General features: G+C 52.4%; 1 protein-coding gene across 1 annotated transcript; it reads right to left on the bottom strand.

Moving 5' to 3' along the window:
• Positions 1-10,498: 10,498 nt before the first annotated feature.
• DYRK3 (dual specificity tyrosine phosphorylation regulated kinase 3) lies at positions 10,499-19,176 on the bottom strand. Its single transcript, XM_045298088.1, has 3 exons — positions 19,098-19,176; positions 16,221-16,268; positions 10,499-12,361 (listed from the first exon to the last, which is right to left on the bottom strand). The coding sequence occupies exon 3, from the start codon at positions 12,302-12,304 to the stop codon at positions 10,787-10,789; it is 1,518 nt and encodes a 505-aa protein (XP_045154023.1). The 5' UTR covers positions 12,305-12,361; positions 16,221-16,268; positions 19,098-19,176; the 3' UTR covers positions 10,499-10,786.
• Between the last annotated feature and the right edge of the window lie 84 nt (positions 19,177-19,260).

The raw sequence follows: 19,260 nt of genomic DNA, 5'->3' as shown, positions 1-19,260 counted from the left end.
TGTGCATGGGTGTGAGATTCTGTTTCATGCAGAGTGAAGAATTCGAGGACAAAGGATAGGTCTCATTGATGTGCCCAGCCTGTGTTCACAGCCTGGTGCTTCTAGGATTTTTAGAGACTGCACTCTTGGAGGTGGGAGAAACCTGCCCTGCAGAGAGCTCAGCTGGAAAGGCAGGCAGCTGGGCAAATTGACCCTTCCCGGGTGAGGTGAGGAGGAGGGTGTGAGGGTGTGGAGGCAGATCGCCACAGCTAGATGGCTGTCTTTGGCCATGGCTATTAGGTAAAACCTCAGGGGTGGAGGATCGGAAAGCTGACCTGGGAGAGGATCATCCTTGATGAGTGGCATTCGGCTCCAGTGAAGGAAAGCACCCCCGCCCTCTTCTCACCGAACTTTTCCTCAAGCTTCATCTCGCCTTCCACTTTCTCCAAAAGGACTTCCCCGGCACACCTGTCTCCTCTCTCCCCAGCTGCACTGCTGGGTGCTGGAAGCATTCTTCTCGTGTTGTCTGTCACCTTGGAGTACAGCGCCGACCTGGAGACTGGACTTGCTCCTCTGAATCCTCTCCCCACCCTTGTCCACTCTGCTCCATCGCCCTCCAGAGGGGACTTTTGGGATCACACGGGCCAGGTTCACTTAACCCTCTGGCTTCCACTTAGAGTTGGCCAATAGGAGGTATGGGCACTACATAAGATGGCAGAAGAGTGGTGCTGGCCTATTTATTCCTTTGGTCCCTCCCTGCAGTGGGCAGTGCCTGACCTTCCCTACCAAAGCCATGGTTTCTGTGGGTCGACCATCTCCCACGGCCTCATCCACTCCTACAGCTCTTTGAGATGTTCTCTCTTGGGCTGAGTGGCTAGCCCTTGCATGCCCCAATACCCTTCAGTGGTTTCTGGTACCCCCGCCCACATTTTGTAAAGGATCTCTTCATTGGTTACACCTCAGCTGTCCACTTTGAGTGATGATGGTCCGCAGTGTCTGTTGGAAGACTCTTCTCTCCTGGCTCTAACTCCCTGCCTGTCAAGGTGCTCCCAGACGCCTGCTCAACATGGGTGCCTTCCTCCTCAGTGGGCTCAGCATCATGACTGGCAATCTTCCAGGTACTGTGCCGATGCCGCCCTGTGTCCCAGCCCCATGTTTATTTCTTAAATCTCCCAGCCAGGGAGAAAATGTGCCTCTGTCCCCAACCGCAGGCATCATCTTCGCAGAGTTGGGGCTTCCAGAATGGTTCTTAAAAGCGCACACCATCCGCTTTCACTGTGCACACTCGATGTACACATTTGGAGACTCGGTTGGTTTTTGGTCACTAACTTCCGGAGCCATCCATGATCACATCGATAGTAACTTCAACACCTGTTCGGTGGTTCCTGCCTCCCCCCCGCCCCCCTCCTCGAAGTCCAGCACTTTAGCTGAGGTGCCCTGGGGCCCACAATGACAGCTCCTGCCCATGCTGTCCCTTCATGATCTCGAAGCCCCTGTCCAGGCTGCGTCATTCCAATCATCAGACGTGGGGCATTTTCCCAGCAGGAGGACCTGAGTGGAGGGGGTTCCCGGCTCCAGGGTCCCCAACATTGCAGGGCACTCTGCTCTGGACAGAGAGGCCTGGGTTTCCTTTGACAATCACTTGACCTGGGTATGTTGCACTAGATTGCCTCCGGGGCTCGAGAGCAATGTGCTCAATGCTTTGGGGGACACTGAGGCCCAGAGAGGAGATTTGGGGACTGGTGCGTCCTAGGAGAGGGGGGTGGTGGAGAAGTATCTGAATGTGCTGCTGAGACAGACGGATACTGACATTTGGAGCAAGGAGGGGCTAAGGAGGGGCGGGGGCGTGAACACATGGCATGGGGGCGGGGTGGAAGTGTTAGGAATGATAAGAGATGCAGTTAAGGGGGGCGGTGGGGGAAGGTGGGGTCTGGAAAGAATGGCTCCGGTCATGTGAAGATCAGGGAACAAACGTTTGCCAAGCTTTCCCTCCCTCCCTGCCTCCCTCACCAGTGCCAGGACCTGGGACTCACTGCTTCTCCTGGCCAAAGCCTGACCAGCCATTCCCTCTGTGGCCCCAAGTGCCCTTCCCACCACTCCTCCCTGTCCCCAAGGCCCCACCAGGGCGAGCTGGCACCTCAGCTCAGCGCTCCTCCTGCCAGAAGAGCTGCGCAAGCCGGGAGATGATGGAGCTCTCTTTGTAACTAGCCTCAGCTCATGCGGCTGGCCGGCGTCCAGGCAGACATGGGCAGGCCAGACCTGCAGGCAGGGCACCCAGCACGAGCTATTTATTTCCGACTGGCTTCTCTCTGCACCGCTGTTGGGGTGGGTTTTTCTCAATTGTATTTAAGCCCCAGCTGGCGCCACCGGACCGCCCCAGCCTCAGCCTTTGCCCCTTTCCCAGCCCAGAAGGTAAAAATAACCCCAGCCATACCCGTTTTGGCAGCTGCAGGGAGTTGGATGGGGGTGCTGGAATTCAGGGTGAACACGGCAAGGGCTGGTTTGGATGTGGCCTGTTTCTTGGTAGCAGCAGGGGCAGTCTGGCTTCAGAGCTTGCCTGTGCTATTAATTAAGAGGACAAGGGTGTGTAGGCTTTCCAACACGGGGCTCAGTTTCCCACTGTTTCACCTGGGGAGAGACTGGGCGCCATCGATACCTAGCCCCTGAGGAAGCAGGTACTGTAGGTAGTGAGCGGTCAGTGGGAGTTGGAGGTTGCAAGGGGTAGAAATAAGAGGAACAAAACCGAACCCAGTAATCCGGTGCACTCCAACTCACGGTGATCCCTAGGGGTGGACGAGAACTGCTTCTTTCTAATCTCTGAGGCTGTCGATGTTCGTGGCAGCAGAAAACCTTCTCTTTCTCCCATCAAGAAGCTGATGGATTTGAACCGCCGACCTTGAGGTTAGTGGCCCAAAGAGCAACTCACTATACCACCAGGACAACAGAAGGGAGAGAAAATGGCTGTGGCCAGCGATGGACAGGGATGGTTACCAAGAAATCTTCTGTGACCTCCAGCCCAACCACTGGTCTCTTTTGGACTCCCAGAGCACCTTCCAAGGGGTGCACTTGGTGGTGGCAAGGGTTAAGCGCTCGGTGATCCTAAACGTTTGTGGTTTGGAACTGACCAGGCTGTTCCAAGAGAGAAAGAGGCAGCAGTCTGCTTCCACAAAGATCGCAGCCTTAGCCACCCAGGGGGGCCGTTCCACTCGTCCCAGGGCAGATGCTCTGCAGCCCAGGTGACTCAGTGGCCTAGGGTGGGTTTGGGTCCTGTATTACTTATCGTGTTGTATGTCAGTTCGGACTTCCCATTCCAAGTGAGCGCCCAGAGAGCAAGCAAGGGCAGGTGTCTCAGCCTGCTTGAGGCGCCCAGCACAGTGCCCGGTACACAGCAGACACTGGGCATTCCCAGGAAGAAGGGAAAACTGAGTAGAAGACAGGCCAAAGGTGGGGGGTTCATCTCGGGCCAAAGAGCTCTGGGGGATGGCCTGGGGTGACGTCCACAACTAGTTGTCCCACCCTGATTTCTAAATTTGGAAATTCTGGGCTGTATGGTCAGGGGGACTCTCAGCTTTGCCTCTCCTCGAGGCCTACCCCAACCCAGGCTGTTCCAGAAAAGCCAGCCTTCCCTCAGCTCCCCTCCTGTGGCTTTGGGGTCTGAGTTCTGTACCATGTAAGGAAAATCCAGAGGAAATCCAGAACGGAGGAATTGCCATCTTGGAAAATGCAGCTCGTAGGGCTTGGGAGGCATTGCAGTGGTGTGTGCGACACAGGGTTGTCCTGCAGGAGGCCCCCCAGGGAGACCTCTAACTCTTAATATTTTGGCAGGGGGGAGAGGAAGCACCTGGGGTTCATTTGCTCCCCCCCAGTTCCCCAGGGAACTCAGCTTCCTCCTCCCTCCCTCCCCAGGTGCCATTATTGGCTGGCTGCCTCCCTGACGTTTCTGAGCAGCAGATGACCCTAAGCAGGGTTCCAGGGAGATTGGGGTAGACCTACCAAGGGCTCTGTGGGGCAGCTGACCAGGACTGGCAAGGACAGCACTCGGGGAGACCTGTCTGCATCCATCCCACAGACTCACCCTGGTCTCTTGGGCTCTGACTGGGTTTGATGATGGGACAGAAACAATGCGATTTAGCCACAGAGAGAACATGGTCGCCCGGAGCCAGCTTGGTGCTGCAGGAAACCGGGGAGAGGGGAGAGAGGCCGTGCGGTCGGTGCCTGCTGTGTTCTTCTCTACGATGGCTGCTCTGGAGCCTTGGCGGCACTGGGGGTAAGCACCGGGCTGCTGGCCACCAGGAGTGATCTGCACATACCAGCCATCCCACAGAAGGGTGAGTTCATCTGCTGCTGTCCGGATCTTCAGTCTCGGCGGCCCCAGAGCGCAGGTCTACTCCATCCACAGGATCGTCTCTGTCAGAATTGCCTTGATGGCAGTGGGTGGGTGTAGGGTTTTTTCTGGTGTGTGTGTGGGGCGGGGAGGGGACTGGGACAGGTAGGGAGAGTCACTTTGGATGGATAGTTTAGGGTTGAAGGCTAGTTTAGGGTTGACATAGCATTTGAAGAGGAAACGGTCAGTCAAAACCTTGACCTGAAATCATGCCAGAGACCCCTCCAAGGTCCGCCAGTCATCTGTAACCCACGGAGGGAAGTGAGAGCCAAGTCGCTAATGGGCAGCATACCCCCCCGCCCCCCAACCTCCTTCCTCCACCAGCTCAGAGCACAAGGCTCAGAACACTCTCTGCCATCACCATCTCCCCTCCCCACTCACTTGCAGATTTCGACACACAGACACACACACACACACACACACACACACAGGTTTTATTTTTCTGAAATTCACATTTTAAAACCGGAACAGAGTGCACACACCACGTGGCTGAATTGCCTCTCACCCAATGGCCTGGGTTTTGTGGGACTCTGGACGCAGGGTGATCTGCCACTCCCCATCCCTAAGGCAGATGTCACTGAGGGGCTCTGGGGTCCATAGCAGGTGCCTAGCAAGTACCTGCTCAAAGAGCACAGGCACTTGTGCTTGGAAGGCTTGTGTGGATGCACTCTGCTTGCAGAGGGCAGCAGGGAGTTCCACGTGGGCCAGGGCCCCATCAGAGGTTCAGATGTGGGGTGAGCTGCCCAGAGTGGGTCAGATGCAAAGGCAGGTGGGGGAGGGGGGACTCTGCAGAGTAGGCAGGCCACATTGTGCCTGTGCAGGCCCAGGCTTCAGACATGTCGAGAACAGGCTCAGCATCTAGCTGAAGTCACTGTAGGTGTCTGCCCGGATGGACAAATTCCCGCCTGTGCACTGAAGAGGGTGGCCGGCGGGTGGTGCCAGTGGTCAGGTGCTGAACTTCAAAGGTGAGCAGTTTCAAGCCACCTGCAGGCCCGGCAGTCTGCTCCCAAAATGTCACAGCTCGGAAAACCCTCTGGGGCTGAGTAGTAGTCTGGCACACGCGCAGCCTCTCTGAGAGTCCGCATGGACTCCATGGAGACCGGCCTGTGGGTTTGGGTATGTTGGAAATCAGAGGGCGGCAGGCTTGAAGCTCAGCTCGCCGTGTGTACATCGTCCGTTCCCAACCCCTCGTGATTTTAGCCTTAAATGAAAAACAGTGGGAGTGTGCCTGGCTTGGGGTGCAGTCACTCATGGGGCACTGTGGACAGCCATCTTCAGAGCTGAATCGTCTACCCAATCCTGGCTGGCCAAAGATTCCTCTACCAGCCAGCGTCTCAGGAGGCAGAAAAACTATTCTAGAATCCAGGGAACAAGCCAAGGGTCACAGAAGGCATACTCTTGGAACAGCATCCAATTAGCTTCTGTTGTCCAGGCAATAATGACTGAGGCCCTGATCAGAAGCCGGCCGGAGCAAAGCTGCCTGAAGGCCCCAAGAATGCCTATGGGGTCTCCTTCCTTCCCGTTTGCTCAGCCCCTTCAGGTTCCCAAAACAGCTGTCCCTCCAACCAAAGTTGGGTGGGGTGAGACCATCTCCTCCAGCTTCCTTGAAGCTGCTCAGCACGTTGAGCTGGGGGCCCAGGTAAAAGTCAGGGCGCCCCGGAAACTGATCTTTCCTAAGTACCGCTGTGATGGCTGCCTTAGTGTGCCAACTTGGCTAGGTGATGGGCCCCAGCAGTTTTGCCAAACATTAGACTCGCTGTTGTCCCGTAATGTAATCTGACGCAAAGTAATATCATCTGCTTCCATGAGGCAAGCTGATGTAATGTGAGCCATCAATTCCTTGGAAGGGGTACTTCCTCTGGGCGTGGCTTGCCTTCAGAGTATGAAAAGCTGTTTGGGCAGAACTCTCTCAGGAGTCATCTCGAGATCATGGTACAAAAAGCCTCCTGAAGCCCCCAGCCTGAGGTCTCACCCAGGGATGCTAACAAGTGAGCTTGTGGAAACCCCCAGCTTGCTGCGGACCTGTGGACCAGGGGTGGAAGCCTGCAGAAGTCTCTGGGCTGCTGCCTGACCTATGGAATTTGGACTTTCCACCTCCCAAAATGGCATGAACCCATCCCTTGAAGTAAATCAAGCTCTCTCTCTCTCTCTCTTTCCCTACTCTATATACATACATACACAGGAGGACTTCAAAAATTTTTGTGGGAAAATTCCATGATCTTTTAATTCAAATAGCCATGAACCCTTTGAAGCCCCCTAACCTCCACCCCAACCTTCAAACGTCTCTCTCCTTGTTTCTTGAGAATTCTTAAGACAACCAACCAGACAGACATCATTCCATTTCCATCCTCCACAAGGCTGTTGCTCACACACCAGGCTGAACTCGATGGCTACTGGCTGAATCTCCCTGGTGGGATTTCAGTCCACTCCTTTCCTCTTCCCAAGACCTCCTTTTTTGGACCTGCCCCCACCGCCATTATCGTCACCCAGATGGGCTTTAGAGGTGCCCCTGCAGCAGAGCCCTATAACCCAGGGCAAGTGGTGCTCACCCACCTTCCTGGGAACACTTTGGGGTAGAACATGCAGGGCCTGCTGAGAACATCCCCAGTCCTGGCTCTGAAAGAAGCATGAGATGCTGAAAATCTCTCAAAGCAATTCGTTTTGATATTTAAACAAACAAGAACCCTTACGCACACCCCACATAAATAAAGCGCCATCTCACTAGTGCCAAACTGCACTTTCCCCAGGAAAGGTGTCAGCAGACAGAAATGAACAATGATAGCATCCCACAATACCAGAGATTCCGACCAGCCCCTTTTTAGAGGCTGGCAGACTTCACTGATACAGCCGCCGGGCAGGGCTCGGCCTGATTTGGGCCTCTGCTCTCTTTTTAGTCTGTCTGTGTGGCAGCAGAAGAGGCGAGAGGCTTTCTCAGCAGTTCTAGAAGAATGATCCGAGCCCAGCCCTGACAGAGAGGTCAGTGAGCTATAATAAGAACCCAAGTCTGCCCCTTCAAAGTCTAGACGAAGTATTTGTGGCTCTGGCTTATCTCAGGGCTTCTAGAGCTCAGGGACCCCTCACTGTGACGAGGGCATTCCCAGTTCTCACTGAAATCGGCAGGCAGAAGTGGACAGGCATTGGGGAAGGGTTCCGCCTCCACTGGCTGCAGCTGAAGGCCAGATCGAGAAATACATTGGGTCCCTGGGCTTTGGGAAGTGCACGTGGATGTCGGAAGTGGGACACATGAAAGTGAAGGATATTAAACGAGGCATTTGGAACCAGGGAGACTGATCTCCAGCAGCAACCGTGGGTTCTTTGATCTGCCAGTCCCTGGCCCGGTCGCACTCCTTATTTGGACAGATTCCAGATTTTCCCTATCATGCAGCTGGCTCCTCTCAGTACAAAGTCATTATGCTCTCTGGACCCCACCCCCGCAAGAGCAGGAAGAGGAGGCTGCAGCATGGGCTCTGGGCAGTCCCGCCCCATTCAGAAGATGGACACTGACCCTCCCTTCACTCGCTGAGGACAGAAAGCTACAGGGAAAGCCTGGAGCGGTCAGCCCCCTATCCAACGTCTGGGCTGATGACACAGAATTCACAGATGCAAAAGAACTCATCCAAACACACGAGAGGTGTCCATGATTCATCAAAGCAGTAGGAGTATTCTGTTAGTCAGGAAGGCTTAGCCATCATGCATCAGCTGCTCCCTAGCATTTAGCATTTCACTTTAATGATGCCTGGTCAGGAAACAGGCAGAACAGAAAGCGTTTCCACACAACCAGCTGCTACAGATCCGACCTGTTTTGTCATTGAATTCATTTGAACTTTGTTGTTGTTGTTGTGTACGCCAATGCTGCCCATTCTTAACGGAGTAAACGCCACGAAAACATTCATGAGGTAGCCAGCTGTCCACCACATCCTGCAGCACCTCCAGAATGGAGCATGCAAACAGAGTCAGGGGGGAGGCCTGGGGCTGCTGGGGCTCAGGCTTTGGGTTGCTGACCCAAGATCCCCGGGTCAAATCTGCCAGCTGTTCCTGCCGAGAAAGAAGAGGCTGTCTCTTCCTGTAAAGGTTCGTCATGTAGAAACAACCCTAAGCAGGGTTGCTCTGTGTCACACCTAACTCAGAGGCAGTGGGAAAATAGTCCTAAGTCAAGTTCTTCCAGGAATTAGATAGATTCTGCCTCGATTTTCTCATTCACTGTGCCCCTGCAGGACCTATTGTATGATTGTATCTTTGTTTTCATTATTTCAAGAGAATTCTCTCACAGATGAGGAGGAGCCGTGATGGCAGAATGGTGACACATTGATCTGCTAACCACAAGGTCAGCAGTTCGAAACCAACAGCCGCTCCACGGAAGCAAGGTGGGACTTTCTACTCCCATAACGAGTTACAGTCTCAGAAACCCACAGGGGCAGTTCTACCCTATCCTTTGGAGTCACCGTGAGTCAGAATCAACTCAATAGGAGTGAGACCTAATAGATGCATCTGTCTACTCCTATAAAGAGTCACAATCTTGGGCAGGGGCAGTTCTACCCTGTCCTATAGAGTCGGTCTGAGTTGGAATCTAACTCAGGGCCATGAGATCTAATAAGTGGACCAGAAGAAATAGCCTCACCTAACCGTTCCCTGATTACTCTTTCCCCAAAAAAGAGACCTGAGATTAACTGAGTGGTGAACTCTAAGGGAGAGAAACCACTCTCCGGCAGCTGCACTTGACCCCTAAGCACCAAAATCTGTCCTTAGCCAAGAACGCTGTGGGACACGTGGCCCTTCCCTGCCAATGCAAGCAGGTGGCAAGCTGACGCCATCAGCGAAGGCGGGATCCTGGGCAGGGAGGTCGAAGGCAGCACAGGCTCGAAAAGGCTCATCAGCTGGGCTAGCTAGGCTCCTTCGGACAGAGAAAAGGACGCTCTGAGAAACGCAATCAATGAAAACGCAACTCTGTCATGGGGCCGATCATCGTTTCGGAAACTAAACAAAATCCGTAAGCCAACCAACTTGACCTGTCTAAACCTAAATGAGTAGCTAAAGAACCATCGGGTGACGACGGCCCACACCATCCAGTCTGAATCACGCACTAACTCAGACCCACCTCCTCCCCTCCCTGCTGTGGTCAGGCGGGGATCCAAGTGGACATTAGCAGAGACTGAAAAGGCGGGCGCAGGGTGACAGCTTCAAAAAGCCAGCCCGTCCTACTGATGAGACTTGTCTACACGCGTCCTTAGATCCATCTGCACTGCACACCCACACCCGTTTGCTTGCAGCCTCTCCCCAAACTTGAATGGGCCGGCAGCAGCCTGCCATGCCAACCCAAATGACTCTGCTGTGTCACTCTCTAGGTTGCCAAATGTAGGGCCAAAAAACAAAACAAAAACCATATCCATTCACCTCAACGTCTCAGCGCGCCCTCGAATGTGTGTACAGTGTCAGGGCCTGTTTCTATCTGTTCACTCGGGCCAGTTCCAGGACCCCCAGTGGACGCAGTGTGCAGTAAGAGACCTTCCTCAGCCTTCCCTGTCACGGTGCTGGCTGCCTGAGTCCCCTGGGTCAAAACACAAACACCGAAAGCCAGTGCAGGCCAGATGTTTGGGTGGCCATCCTCTGGGCAGTTCGATTAGAAGAGCAGCCTTCCCACACCGATAACAACGGGCAGAGCCAGCTCCACACGTGCTCCGCCTAGATAAAGCAGGCGAGACACGGCGCAGCTTCAGCTGGTTGAGCCTGCCCAGGGGCTCAGACAGATGGAAAGGGGCTGTGAATTACCTTGCCTTCTGGGGGAGAATGAAGGTTTTTAATAGTTTCCATGTTCCCGGTCACCAAAGTGCCAGCATGTCCCCCACTTGAAATGGCCAAGGCCTGGGTCGGAGGTCTCGCCTGCCACCTGCCCCTTGCGCTTGGGAGGCTGTGGCCCCACTTGACCCCGTAGGAGGCTACGGTAATAAAGTTCATTCTTACTCTGACACGTCTCAAATCACCCCTCCCGGACAGACAGACGCTGGGGGGAGCAGAAAAACAACCAAGAGAGGTCAGGGTGAGCTTTTTGGCATTACCTCCCGCCGTGCAAGAAAAGGGATTTAACCCGGTAGAATAAACCTATACCTTGAAGTGCACGTGGACAACAACGACAAGAGATGCGCTGACCTACAAAAAGTCATTTAATGTATATTCCAGGATGGCCAATACAAGCTGAGTAGGTCAGTAGCCCTTGAAGAGTTTTTACAATCGTAAAAAAAATGTTTGTTTTCTGTTCGTCTTTAAAAAAAAAAGCCAAAACCAAAACCAAACGGATAACACCCAAGCAGCCCAGCCTCACAGAACAAACCCACCGGCGGGCTCACACTGCTCCGTCCCCTCCCGCCTGCAGGCGTGCAAGACCATTACAAATGCATGGGTATGCATTTCTGAGCACACGGCTGTCCGTTAGCTAATCAGTTTTGGCAACACGCTGCACAGAGGTATCCCCCCACTAGTTTCTGACAGGAGGTTAGCCTTGAGCTTGTTGGCTATTCCGACAACTGGAGGTAGTTTGGAGCCCAGGCCCTGGAAAGCACTTGTAGGGTTTCCCCCCCGTTTCCCGGACACTTTGTCTGTGGCAAGAGCTCTGGGCAGGGACTGGCTAATCCAAGGGTGTCTCAATGCCTGAGCCGGGGTCAGGCGGGCAGAGGGGTCCCAGTGAAGACACCTTTTCAGAAACTCTATAAATAAGTAGTCATCACACCCTTTCAGGGCTGTCACCCAGTCTTTGCTGCCTGGGGGCCCCCGCTTTTTGCCCCTACGGGAGCGGCCCCCCACAAGCACAGCCCTCCCGTCTGCCTGAGTCGACACGGAGCAATAGCGAGGCAGGCCCTTGGAGTTAATAAAGTACTTGGCACGTTTGGACTGCTCCAGAAGCTTGGGCGGCGGCATCCCGAGCAGCTCCATCATGCAGGCCAGCTGGTCTCCTTCGTCCTCTCCGGGGAAGAGGGGCTGCCCTGTCGAGAGCTCTGCCAGGATGCAGCCGAAGCTCCACATGTCGATGGGTGTGCTGTAGCGGCTGGCCAGGATGACCTCCGGAGCGCGGTAGAACCGAGACTGGATGTACGTGTACAGCTTCTGGTACTCGAAGCAGCTGGACCCAAAGTCAATGACCTTGGTGGCGCTGCGGCCCCGGTGCTTTAGGAGAATGTTCTCTGGCTTCAGGTCGCAGTGGATGATCTTGTTCCGGTGGAGGGCGTCCAGGGACTGCAGGATGGACTGGGCGAACTTGCGCACTAAAGGGACGCTGAAGCCCTGGAACTTGTTCTTCCTGATGAGCTCGTAGAGGTCGATGCTGAGCAGCTCAAAGGCCATGCAGACGTGGTTCCGGAACGTGAAGCTCTCCAGCAGGTGGATGACGTTCATGCTGCCCGTTCTGTCCTGTTTCCGCAGGTGCTCCAGGATCCGGATCTCCTCGGCCGCCTGCCGGTGGAAGCGCTTCTCGTTGCGCACCATCTTCAGGGCCACGTACTGCCGCAGCTTGTGGTCGTAGACCCGGGCCACCTGCCCGAAACTCCCCTTGCCGATCACCTTCAGCACCTCGTAGCGGTAGGCCACGTGGTCTCGAGGCACGTGGATGTAGGCGCCGTCTGTGTCATCATACCCCGAGTTGTTGGGCCCGCCAACCACGCCTTGTCTCTTTTTGGCACTGGGCCCCACAAAATAAATTTCTGGGTAGCTGGTGATTTCCTGCTTCTCGTAGGCGGTGAGGTGGTGCTTGTATTGCTTCAGGGCTTGCTCCGGGGTCAGAGGCACCACTTTGGGCGCTTTGGAGGCACTGCTGGACTTGGCCGTGGGCAAGCTGTCTGAACTTTTACCCTGAGACACAGTGGGAGAGCACTTTTCCAAGTCCGAGAGGCCGGTGGACTGGAAAGTGTCCGATCTCCTGTTGCCAAATTCTTGAAAGAGCTGCTCTACCTTCATCTCGCCTCCATTCAGAAAGCGCTGCGTGTGCTCTCTGGTCAGCAGCTCAGTCGTAATCTACGGAGGAGAGAACACGCAGATGACATGAAAGCCTGGGGACAGATCGGAGGGACCCCAGGACCCTTCCCCCCGGCTGAACAACAGTGACAGCAAAACCAACATGTCCGGTCATGTCTCCTTTGAGGTCACAGTGGCCCAGAGGGCAATACGAGAGCCTGATGCTATGTTAATCGGCAGGCTCCCTGAGTTGTCGGGCCATGCCCATACCCCATGCAGTCCTTGCTTTGGCTTACAAACCCAAACATGCCAGGCTCTGCCTTACAAGTACGTCTTCACATTGAGAATCCTGGTCCTCCCAGTCAGTCAAATCCTGCCCTCCCGCCATGGGCTCTCCCAAGTCCTCTCTTCTCCGTAGGGCTCTTCCAAGCCCAGACTAATTACCCTCACATCTTAACTGCAGCTCTTGAGCATCAACACTGCAAATTTACTAGGTCCTTCATTACAACATGTCCTATACTACCTCTGAATTGCTACAGGGAGCTTCCCAAATATTGCGGGCCTGTAACAGGCTTGAAATAATACACATTCAAGTGTCCCGTGAACTCTATAATCATGAGCAGTAGCAGGATTTGAACTCAGGTCTTCTGACTCCCAGCCCAGGGTCCAGGAGTCAGCCAAGGATTCAGTAGCTAATTCCTGGGTCCCCATATAAATGATTATAGAACTAAAGAGGAAAGGAAGGGCCCTTGTGGCATAGCAGTTACATGAAGGGTGGCTCACTGCCAGGTCGGCGGTTTGACACCGCTAGACACTTCCTAGGAGAGAGACGGAGCTTGCTACTCCCAGAAAGAGTTCCGGTCTTGGAAACCCAGAGGCAGTTCTACCCTGTCCTACAGGGTCGCTATGAGTCAGCATCGACTCGATGCCATTAAGTGTGAGGAAGAGGGAAGAGGCTCTGGAGAGACCGTGGGCTAAGTGTTAGGCTGCTAATGGGAACAGTCCCAACTTCAAAGCCGCCAACTACTTCACAGGCGTCAGGTGAAGCAGTCTGCTTCCAGAAGATGTGCAGCCTTGGAAACCCCCAAGGGAGAGGGCCACTGTGAGTCAGAAGGGATGGACAGCAGGGGGTTAACTCTCCGGGTCACTTAGGCCAACTTTTTGTGTATCTGATGAGTCCTGAGGAGGTGTGTGTGTGTGTGGGGGGGGGGGGGGGGGGGGCTGTGCAAAGTCACAGAGAGGGCGGGTGGGGGTGAAGAGGCAGAGGGAGTGAGGATTCCAGACACTTGGGTGTTTCTTTGAAAATGTCCACCAAAGAGGCAGTTTCTTATTCTCACTTTCACACACACTCACACACACACACACACACACACACACACACACACACACACACACACACACACACACACGCTCACACCACCACTTACACTTCCCCAACATGGGCCCACCTGATCTGATCAATGCCTAGCACTCGTTTTACTTGATTGTGCCTAACTTCTTCCTGGCACCACAAGCCATTTGGAGAACAACAGAGGAAAAGAGACATGAATATTGCCACCCTGGGGGTGGGGGTGGGAGTTGGGGGGAGTGAAAGGGAGACGATGTAGGACAAGGAGTCCAGGAAGAAAAAGAATGTTTGGAAATTGTAGGGGCAATTGAACTATGGAATGATATAATCTATGTATTAACTCTCAATTAATAATACATTTTAAAATATGAAAATTTTAAAATGGGAAACTGTAAAAAATATATATACATACATATATATATATATATATAGCCAGCAAGTCTTTAAAATTTTTATATTAAGGAAAACAGAAGAGGTTAGAAGGAAAAAAATATTAAGTGAAATCTTATTCTTTTTAAAATAATCTACCAAAAAGACATCATTCTCAATGGACCCCAAAGAACTTAATTCTGGGTCTATTTCCTAGTTTTAGGGCGTCGATGGTCAGGAGCCGAGACGTCCTGGTGGTGGGGTGGTTCGTGGAAGACGGCTAACGGCAAGGCCAGCAGTTAGAAACCACCAGCTGCTCTGAGGGAGAAAGAAGAGGCTCTCTGCTCCTGCAGAGATGCACAGTCTCGGAAACCCACAGGGCAGCTCTACTCTGTGCCGTGGGTTGGATGATGAGTAAAGAATTCTAGTGGAAGCTGGAGCGACAGTTAAAATCTCCAAGCATGTGCTAAAAATCCAAAAGCAATGAGCCACAGTAGTAGCCAAACCTTTAGAAAATAAAAGTTTAATATAACCTATGCAAACAATAACTCGGGCTCATTTAACAAAAAGGACATATAAAATAGTTAAAAAGTGAAAAAGTAAACCACAGAAGAAGGATTGAAAAACAATGAAGGGTTGACATGCCTCCAGCAGTCGGAGCCTAGCAGTGAAGCAGCCAGTGTGCTGTGTCAGAAAACAGAAAGGTGAAACAGAGGGGGAGGGGCTTCAGAAAAGATGCTGGAGTTTTTGAAGCCTCCTTGTATGGACCACAAACAATCTCTCTGATGCCAACTAGCGAACAAACGCAGGTCACGAAAACAAAGGGGCCACAGACAGGAGCTGAAGCCCTTGCTTGCTACACTGTAGGCACACCCCCAGCCTTTCTTTACCAACCATCAGGGCAACTAATAGTGGGGCGATCAGACAAACAAGAGACAAGGTGAAGACCTTCGCACCAAGAAGAACCGACTTTGGGGAATGTCAAGGGGGCTGGGGGTGGCATACATGTGGCTCTGAAGTAAAACCGAAAAAAATGTAAGGATCTTATGCAGATCATGGTGATTTCATTTGTTTATAAAGATATACGAATGGCTCTCAAATAGTTTTTTATATTTTTTCGAGGGACATGATAGACTCTTCTGTCTCTAAAGTGTGCCGACCCCTGGACTAGAGTGTTGGTGGGTGTTGACTTGGGTGGAATGCAGGACGGTGGTCCACGAGGTGGGGGAAGAAAAATCAAGGAGCAGGTGAGGGGTGGTTCGCGAGTGGTTCAAACTGTCAAATGGAAACGTGGTTGATGATCTGACATATAAACTTCCACTCAACTGAGCATTGAAAACTTTTAAAAATAACTGGGTCAAATAACTATCCCTGGTTTTAAGGCTGAAAATTTGAAGCAGGCCTTCTTCACCCATCCACCATGCAACGGCATGCGAACACCGTTTCCCTATTATTAATGCTGAGAAAGAGGTCTTCTCAGAGGGTTAGGGTCTATTGGAGGGCCAGCTTGGTGGAAGGGGGGAAAGAAAGCCAATGATCTAGCTTTAGTTAGGGTCACATAATCAATATAAACATTTGCCTGCATCTCAGCCGGTCTTCTTTAATGGCTTTGTTTTTTCCATGTATTAATTGCCAGTGCCTGGGGGGGGCGTGCCTTGAAGAAATTGAGAAGTCAGAAGATCTGGGTTGGAGTCCTCCCTACATGACTACTTAGACACGGTGAGGTTACCAGGCAGCTTTAACCTTTCCTACCCTCATCTTCTTCCTCTGCAAAACACAGATGATAATCTACTAGCAAGAGGCTGTCTCCGTCCAACTATAATTAATAAGAGGTTTCAAAGGCCCCTCTAAACAATCCGTTTTAAAACCCTGATGACAACGGGCCAGATTCTCAATCTACAAAGGTTCAACTTCACACGCTCCCATCCAGCAGGCCTTTGACGCTGCACAGCCCTGTAGCTCCGTGAAGCTTCCACCGACGCCTGGCCCTGCTGGTCTCCAAACGTTCCTCCCTCCCCTGCCCCGCAGACAACCTTCCTTGAACCGACTAGACAAAGGAAGGCGATACCTCTCCAGGGTTACTTGAATTTTAACAGAAGGTCACTGCCTTAGCCCCAAGGAATGACTCTCTGCTCGTCAGTCACCAATGACAAGTTGGTGGGAAAGGCATTTGTGGTCCAGGCCCGTCCCTGGGTTTCTCACCTACTCTGCCTACATGTAAGGCTGCGCTGGCTCTGGAGGTCTTCATTTCTGTTTGTGATAAAGAGAGGGTCTCAGACACAGCACACGAATAAGAACAGATGCATAACAGAAATCAAACTTCCACAGAACTACTGCCCTGAGACAAAGGATAGCATTTGGGTTTTTTTGACTCATGGATTTCCTCTACAGGAAGCCCAAACCCCTTGTCGTCAAAATTAATCCTTACTTTGCCCTCCGGGTGCATATGAAGCAGCCTAATCTTTACCTAAGAGCCCTTCTGATACTGAAAAGCCCCCCACCCCCTACCCGCTCTGGCCCACATTCTTCTTCAGCTTCATCCTCCCTGCTGTACCCTCTCCACCTCAGGTGACCTGTGTGCAGGTCCCTGGCTGTCCTGCTGACATTCCAACATAGGCTGCCCTTCTCTCATGCCTCTTGGGAAATGTGGTTCCGGGAACCGAACGCGATCACATTTCAGGTCTAGTCCATTATGGATTATAAGTGTTTGGCTCTCCCGTGTAGCTAAAGAATTCCAGGAAGGGTTTTTGTTTTGTTTTTTTCCCAAACAGGGTGGCATTTTCTCCTTAGCTCTCTTTCCTGTAAATAACTCACAGAGTGGCCTACATCAGCTGTGTATCCCGGCTGCTGTGCTATAAATAGAACCTTCCTTCCATTGTTCTAGGAGAAATCGACAGTGTCTGTACATGTCGAAGTAAGAAATGCTTAACACGCCATGGACGTCTGGTCCAGGGTTAGCAATCACAATAATCAGCCAGTGGAGACAATCGACCTCTGCTGGGCATTGTGGTCACTAGGCGCGTGCTCCCAGAGAGGCAGAGAACAAACAGCAGGCTATTCGCGTTGCGTTTCTTAAGCTCGCTTCACAAACCCTGTTGAGGACATCGGTGAGCTCGGGGCATTTCGAACAGAACCTCCTACTGTTTTAGTCATGTTTCAAACGTTTTCAACAATTTCATTTACCTGGTTGTGGTTGAGAATGTTCACAGCAAAAGACCTGCCAATTCAACCACTTCTCCCTGGACAATTCAGTGGCACCAGTTACACCCTATGGAGGAGTTGTGCAGCTAGTCCCACCTTTCCACGGACAGAAGTCCAGTAGCCCACGAGGGGCCTGGCTAATCTTGGGAGCTGCTGATCCCTAAGCCTTAAAGATCCTGATGAGAATTTCCAAAAGGGAACTGTCTTCTCCTCCAGAGAGAAAAATCCTCCTCTGGGCAGTGCTTCATTCTGCTGTGCGCAGCGTTGATCCAGGTCTCTTGGTCCCTCACACCACATCCCAGCAGCAGGGAGTTTAACCCATTAGAAGCCTGCAGCCAGACCAGGGTGAGAGTTCGTCATGAGGGCGTAAGAGCACCTTGGGTAAACAGTGATCCTCGGTGCCTTGGTGAACAGAGGCAGGCTCTGGGAACGGAGGCAGGGCATAATGAACTACAAGGGGCACCAAAAGGATGGGCTCGGCCAGGTTTGCCAAGACACGACTGATTGGGTTTGAAGAGAAAATTGTGTGCTTCCTAAACCTGAATCGCACTCGGGAAAGAATCAAATTCATTTTGATCCTGCAACGTAACAACCACACTGGGAGTTGATGGGCGCCTGACGGCGCTGACTTAAAAGTGAAAACTGAACTGTACATCAGATGTGAACAGGCCGATGCACAATGCTTCCTGAAAAACTCCGTCTTCCGGTGACGAGAAAGGAGATCGCTGTCCTTCTGGGGATTGGACAGGTTTTTAGAATGGAAAGAAATAAGAGGGGAAGGAAGCCCTCTTGTCCTCCAGAAGAGACATGAAAACACGGTGGCCAGCCTTCCAGATATTTTGAGCCTGTGCTTTGTACTATTAGCCCCTAGAGTGGTGAGCGGTTTGATTTTAACAGAAAAAAAAACTTACAAGTAGGTTTTTTTCACATAGGAAAACCATTTGAGGTCTTAAACACAAAACTAAGAAGGAGAGGTTGTACAGACTCATCAATTCAATTACTCAATTTCCCCTTTAGATGAGCTATGCAATGAATTGGAACATCAGAGGAGACTCTCCTCCCTGCCAGGGAACTTGGCCAACCCCGGCTCTCCCCAGAGAGGCTGGAGCGCAGTGGATGTGACTGCACTGGACACTTACCTTAAGGCCAAGTGTCTGCAGTCCCCCAAATGGATGCATGCATCCCACACCAAATTGTACTACCCACATTTTATTTGTGATCCATGTCTCAAAATATGAAATACAAAAAAAAGAGTCTCTTCTTCATGCTAATAAGCTAGGGCTGCATTTCAACCTTCCCCTCTCCTCGGCCTTTCCTTTTGCATTTCTATCTGGCAGGCAATAGAGCTGTAGTTTCCATTGTTGGGAAGACCCCCCACACTCATTGTTTATTTGTGAAAAGGAGCCTTTGTAACTCTATGGGTATTAGCCTCTGTCCAGTCTAAAGGAGTCCATGGGTGGTGTAATTTAGTGAAGCCCTTGGCTGTTGGCCGGAAGGCTGTTGGCTCCGATCTGCCCCGAGGTGCCTCGGAGGACAGGCCTGGCGAGCTGCTTGAAGACCCCTGCTCCGCACACACGGGGTTGCCATGAGTTGGAACTGACTCCACAGCAACTCAAGCCACCAGCACATCGGAGTCGTGTACGGTCACCACCCCGCGAGCCCGGCGATGGGCAGGGAGAGAGATGTTCCAAAGTCAATCTCTCTGCAGGGCCCAGCTCGGACTCCAGACCTTGTGAGTCCACCATCAGGGGAAATCAAAAGGAAACACACCGAGAGGAGGATCCAGGTGGTCAATGACCTGTCCCTGTATCCCACACCCGAGGTAGCACTGCCTGTTTCCTCCACCGTTCGAGAGGAAGAGCTGCTTCCTGCACTTACGTTGAGTCGTCTGGGCGGAGGGGGCTCGGAAGGGTTGCAGAGCGCAGTGGAACAGGGCGGGCGTTTTGTTTCATCGACCATCATGAAGGAGTCATAGACACTATCCCCCAGTCTGGGTGAAAGGGTGACAGAGAACATTCGTCAGTCACGGGAGAATATGAAT

Source organism: Echinops telfairi, unplaced genomic scaffold (assembly GCF_000313985.2).
Source record: "Echinops telfairi isolate 266 unplaced genomic scaffold, ASM31398v2 ScPeMD7_7424;HRSCAF=8462, whole genome shotgun sequence".
Lineage (NCBI taxonomy): Eukaryota > Metazoa > Chordata > Mammalia > Afrosoricida > Tenrecidae > Echinops > Echinops telfairi.
Note: the sequence above shows the minus strand (reverse complement) of the source record. Positions and strands in the feature narration are given on the sequence as shown.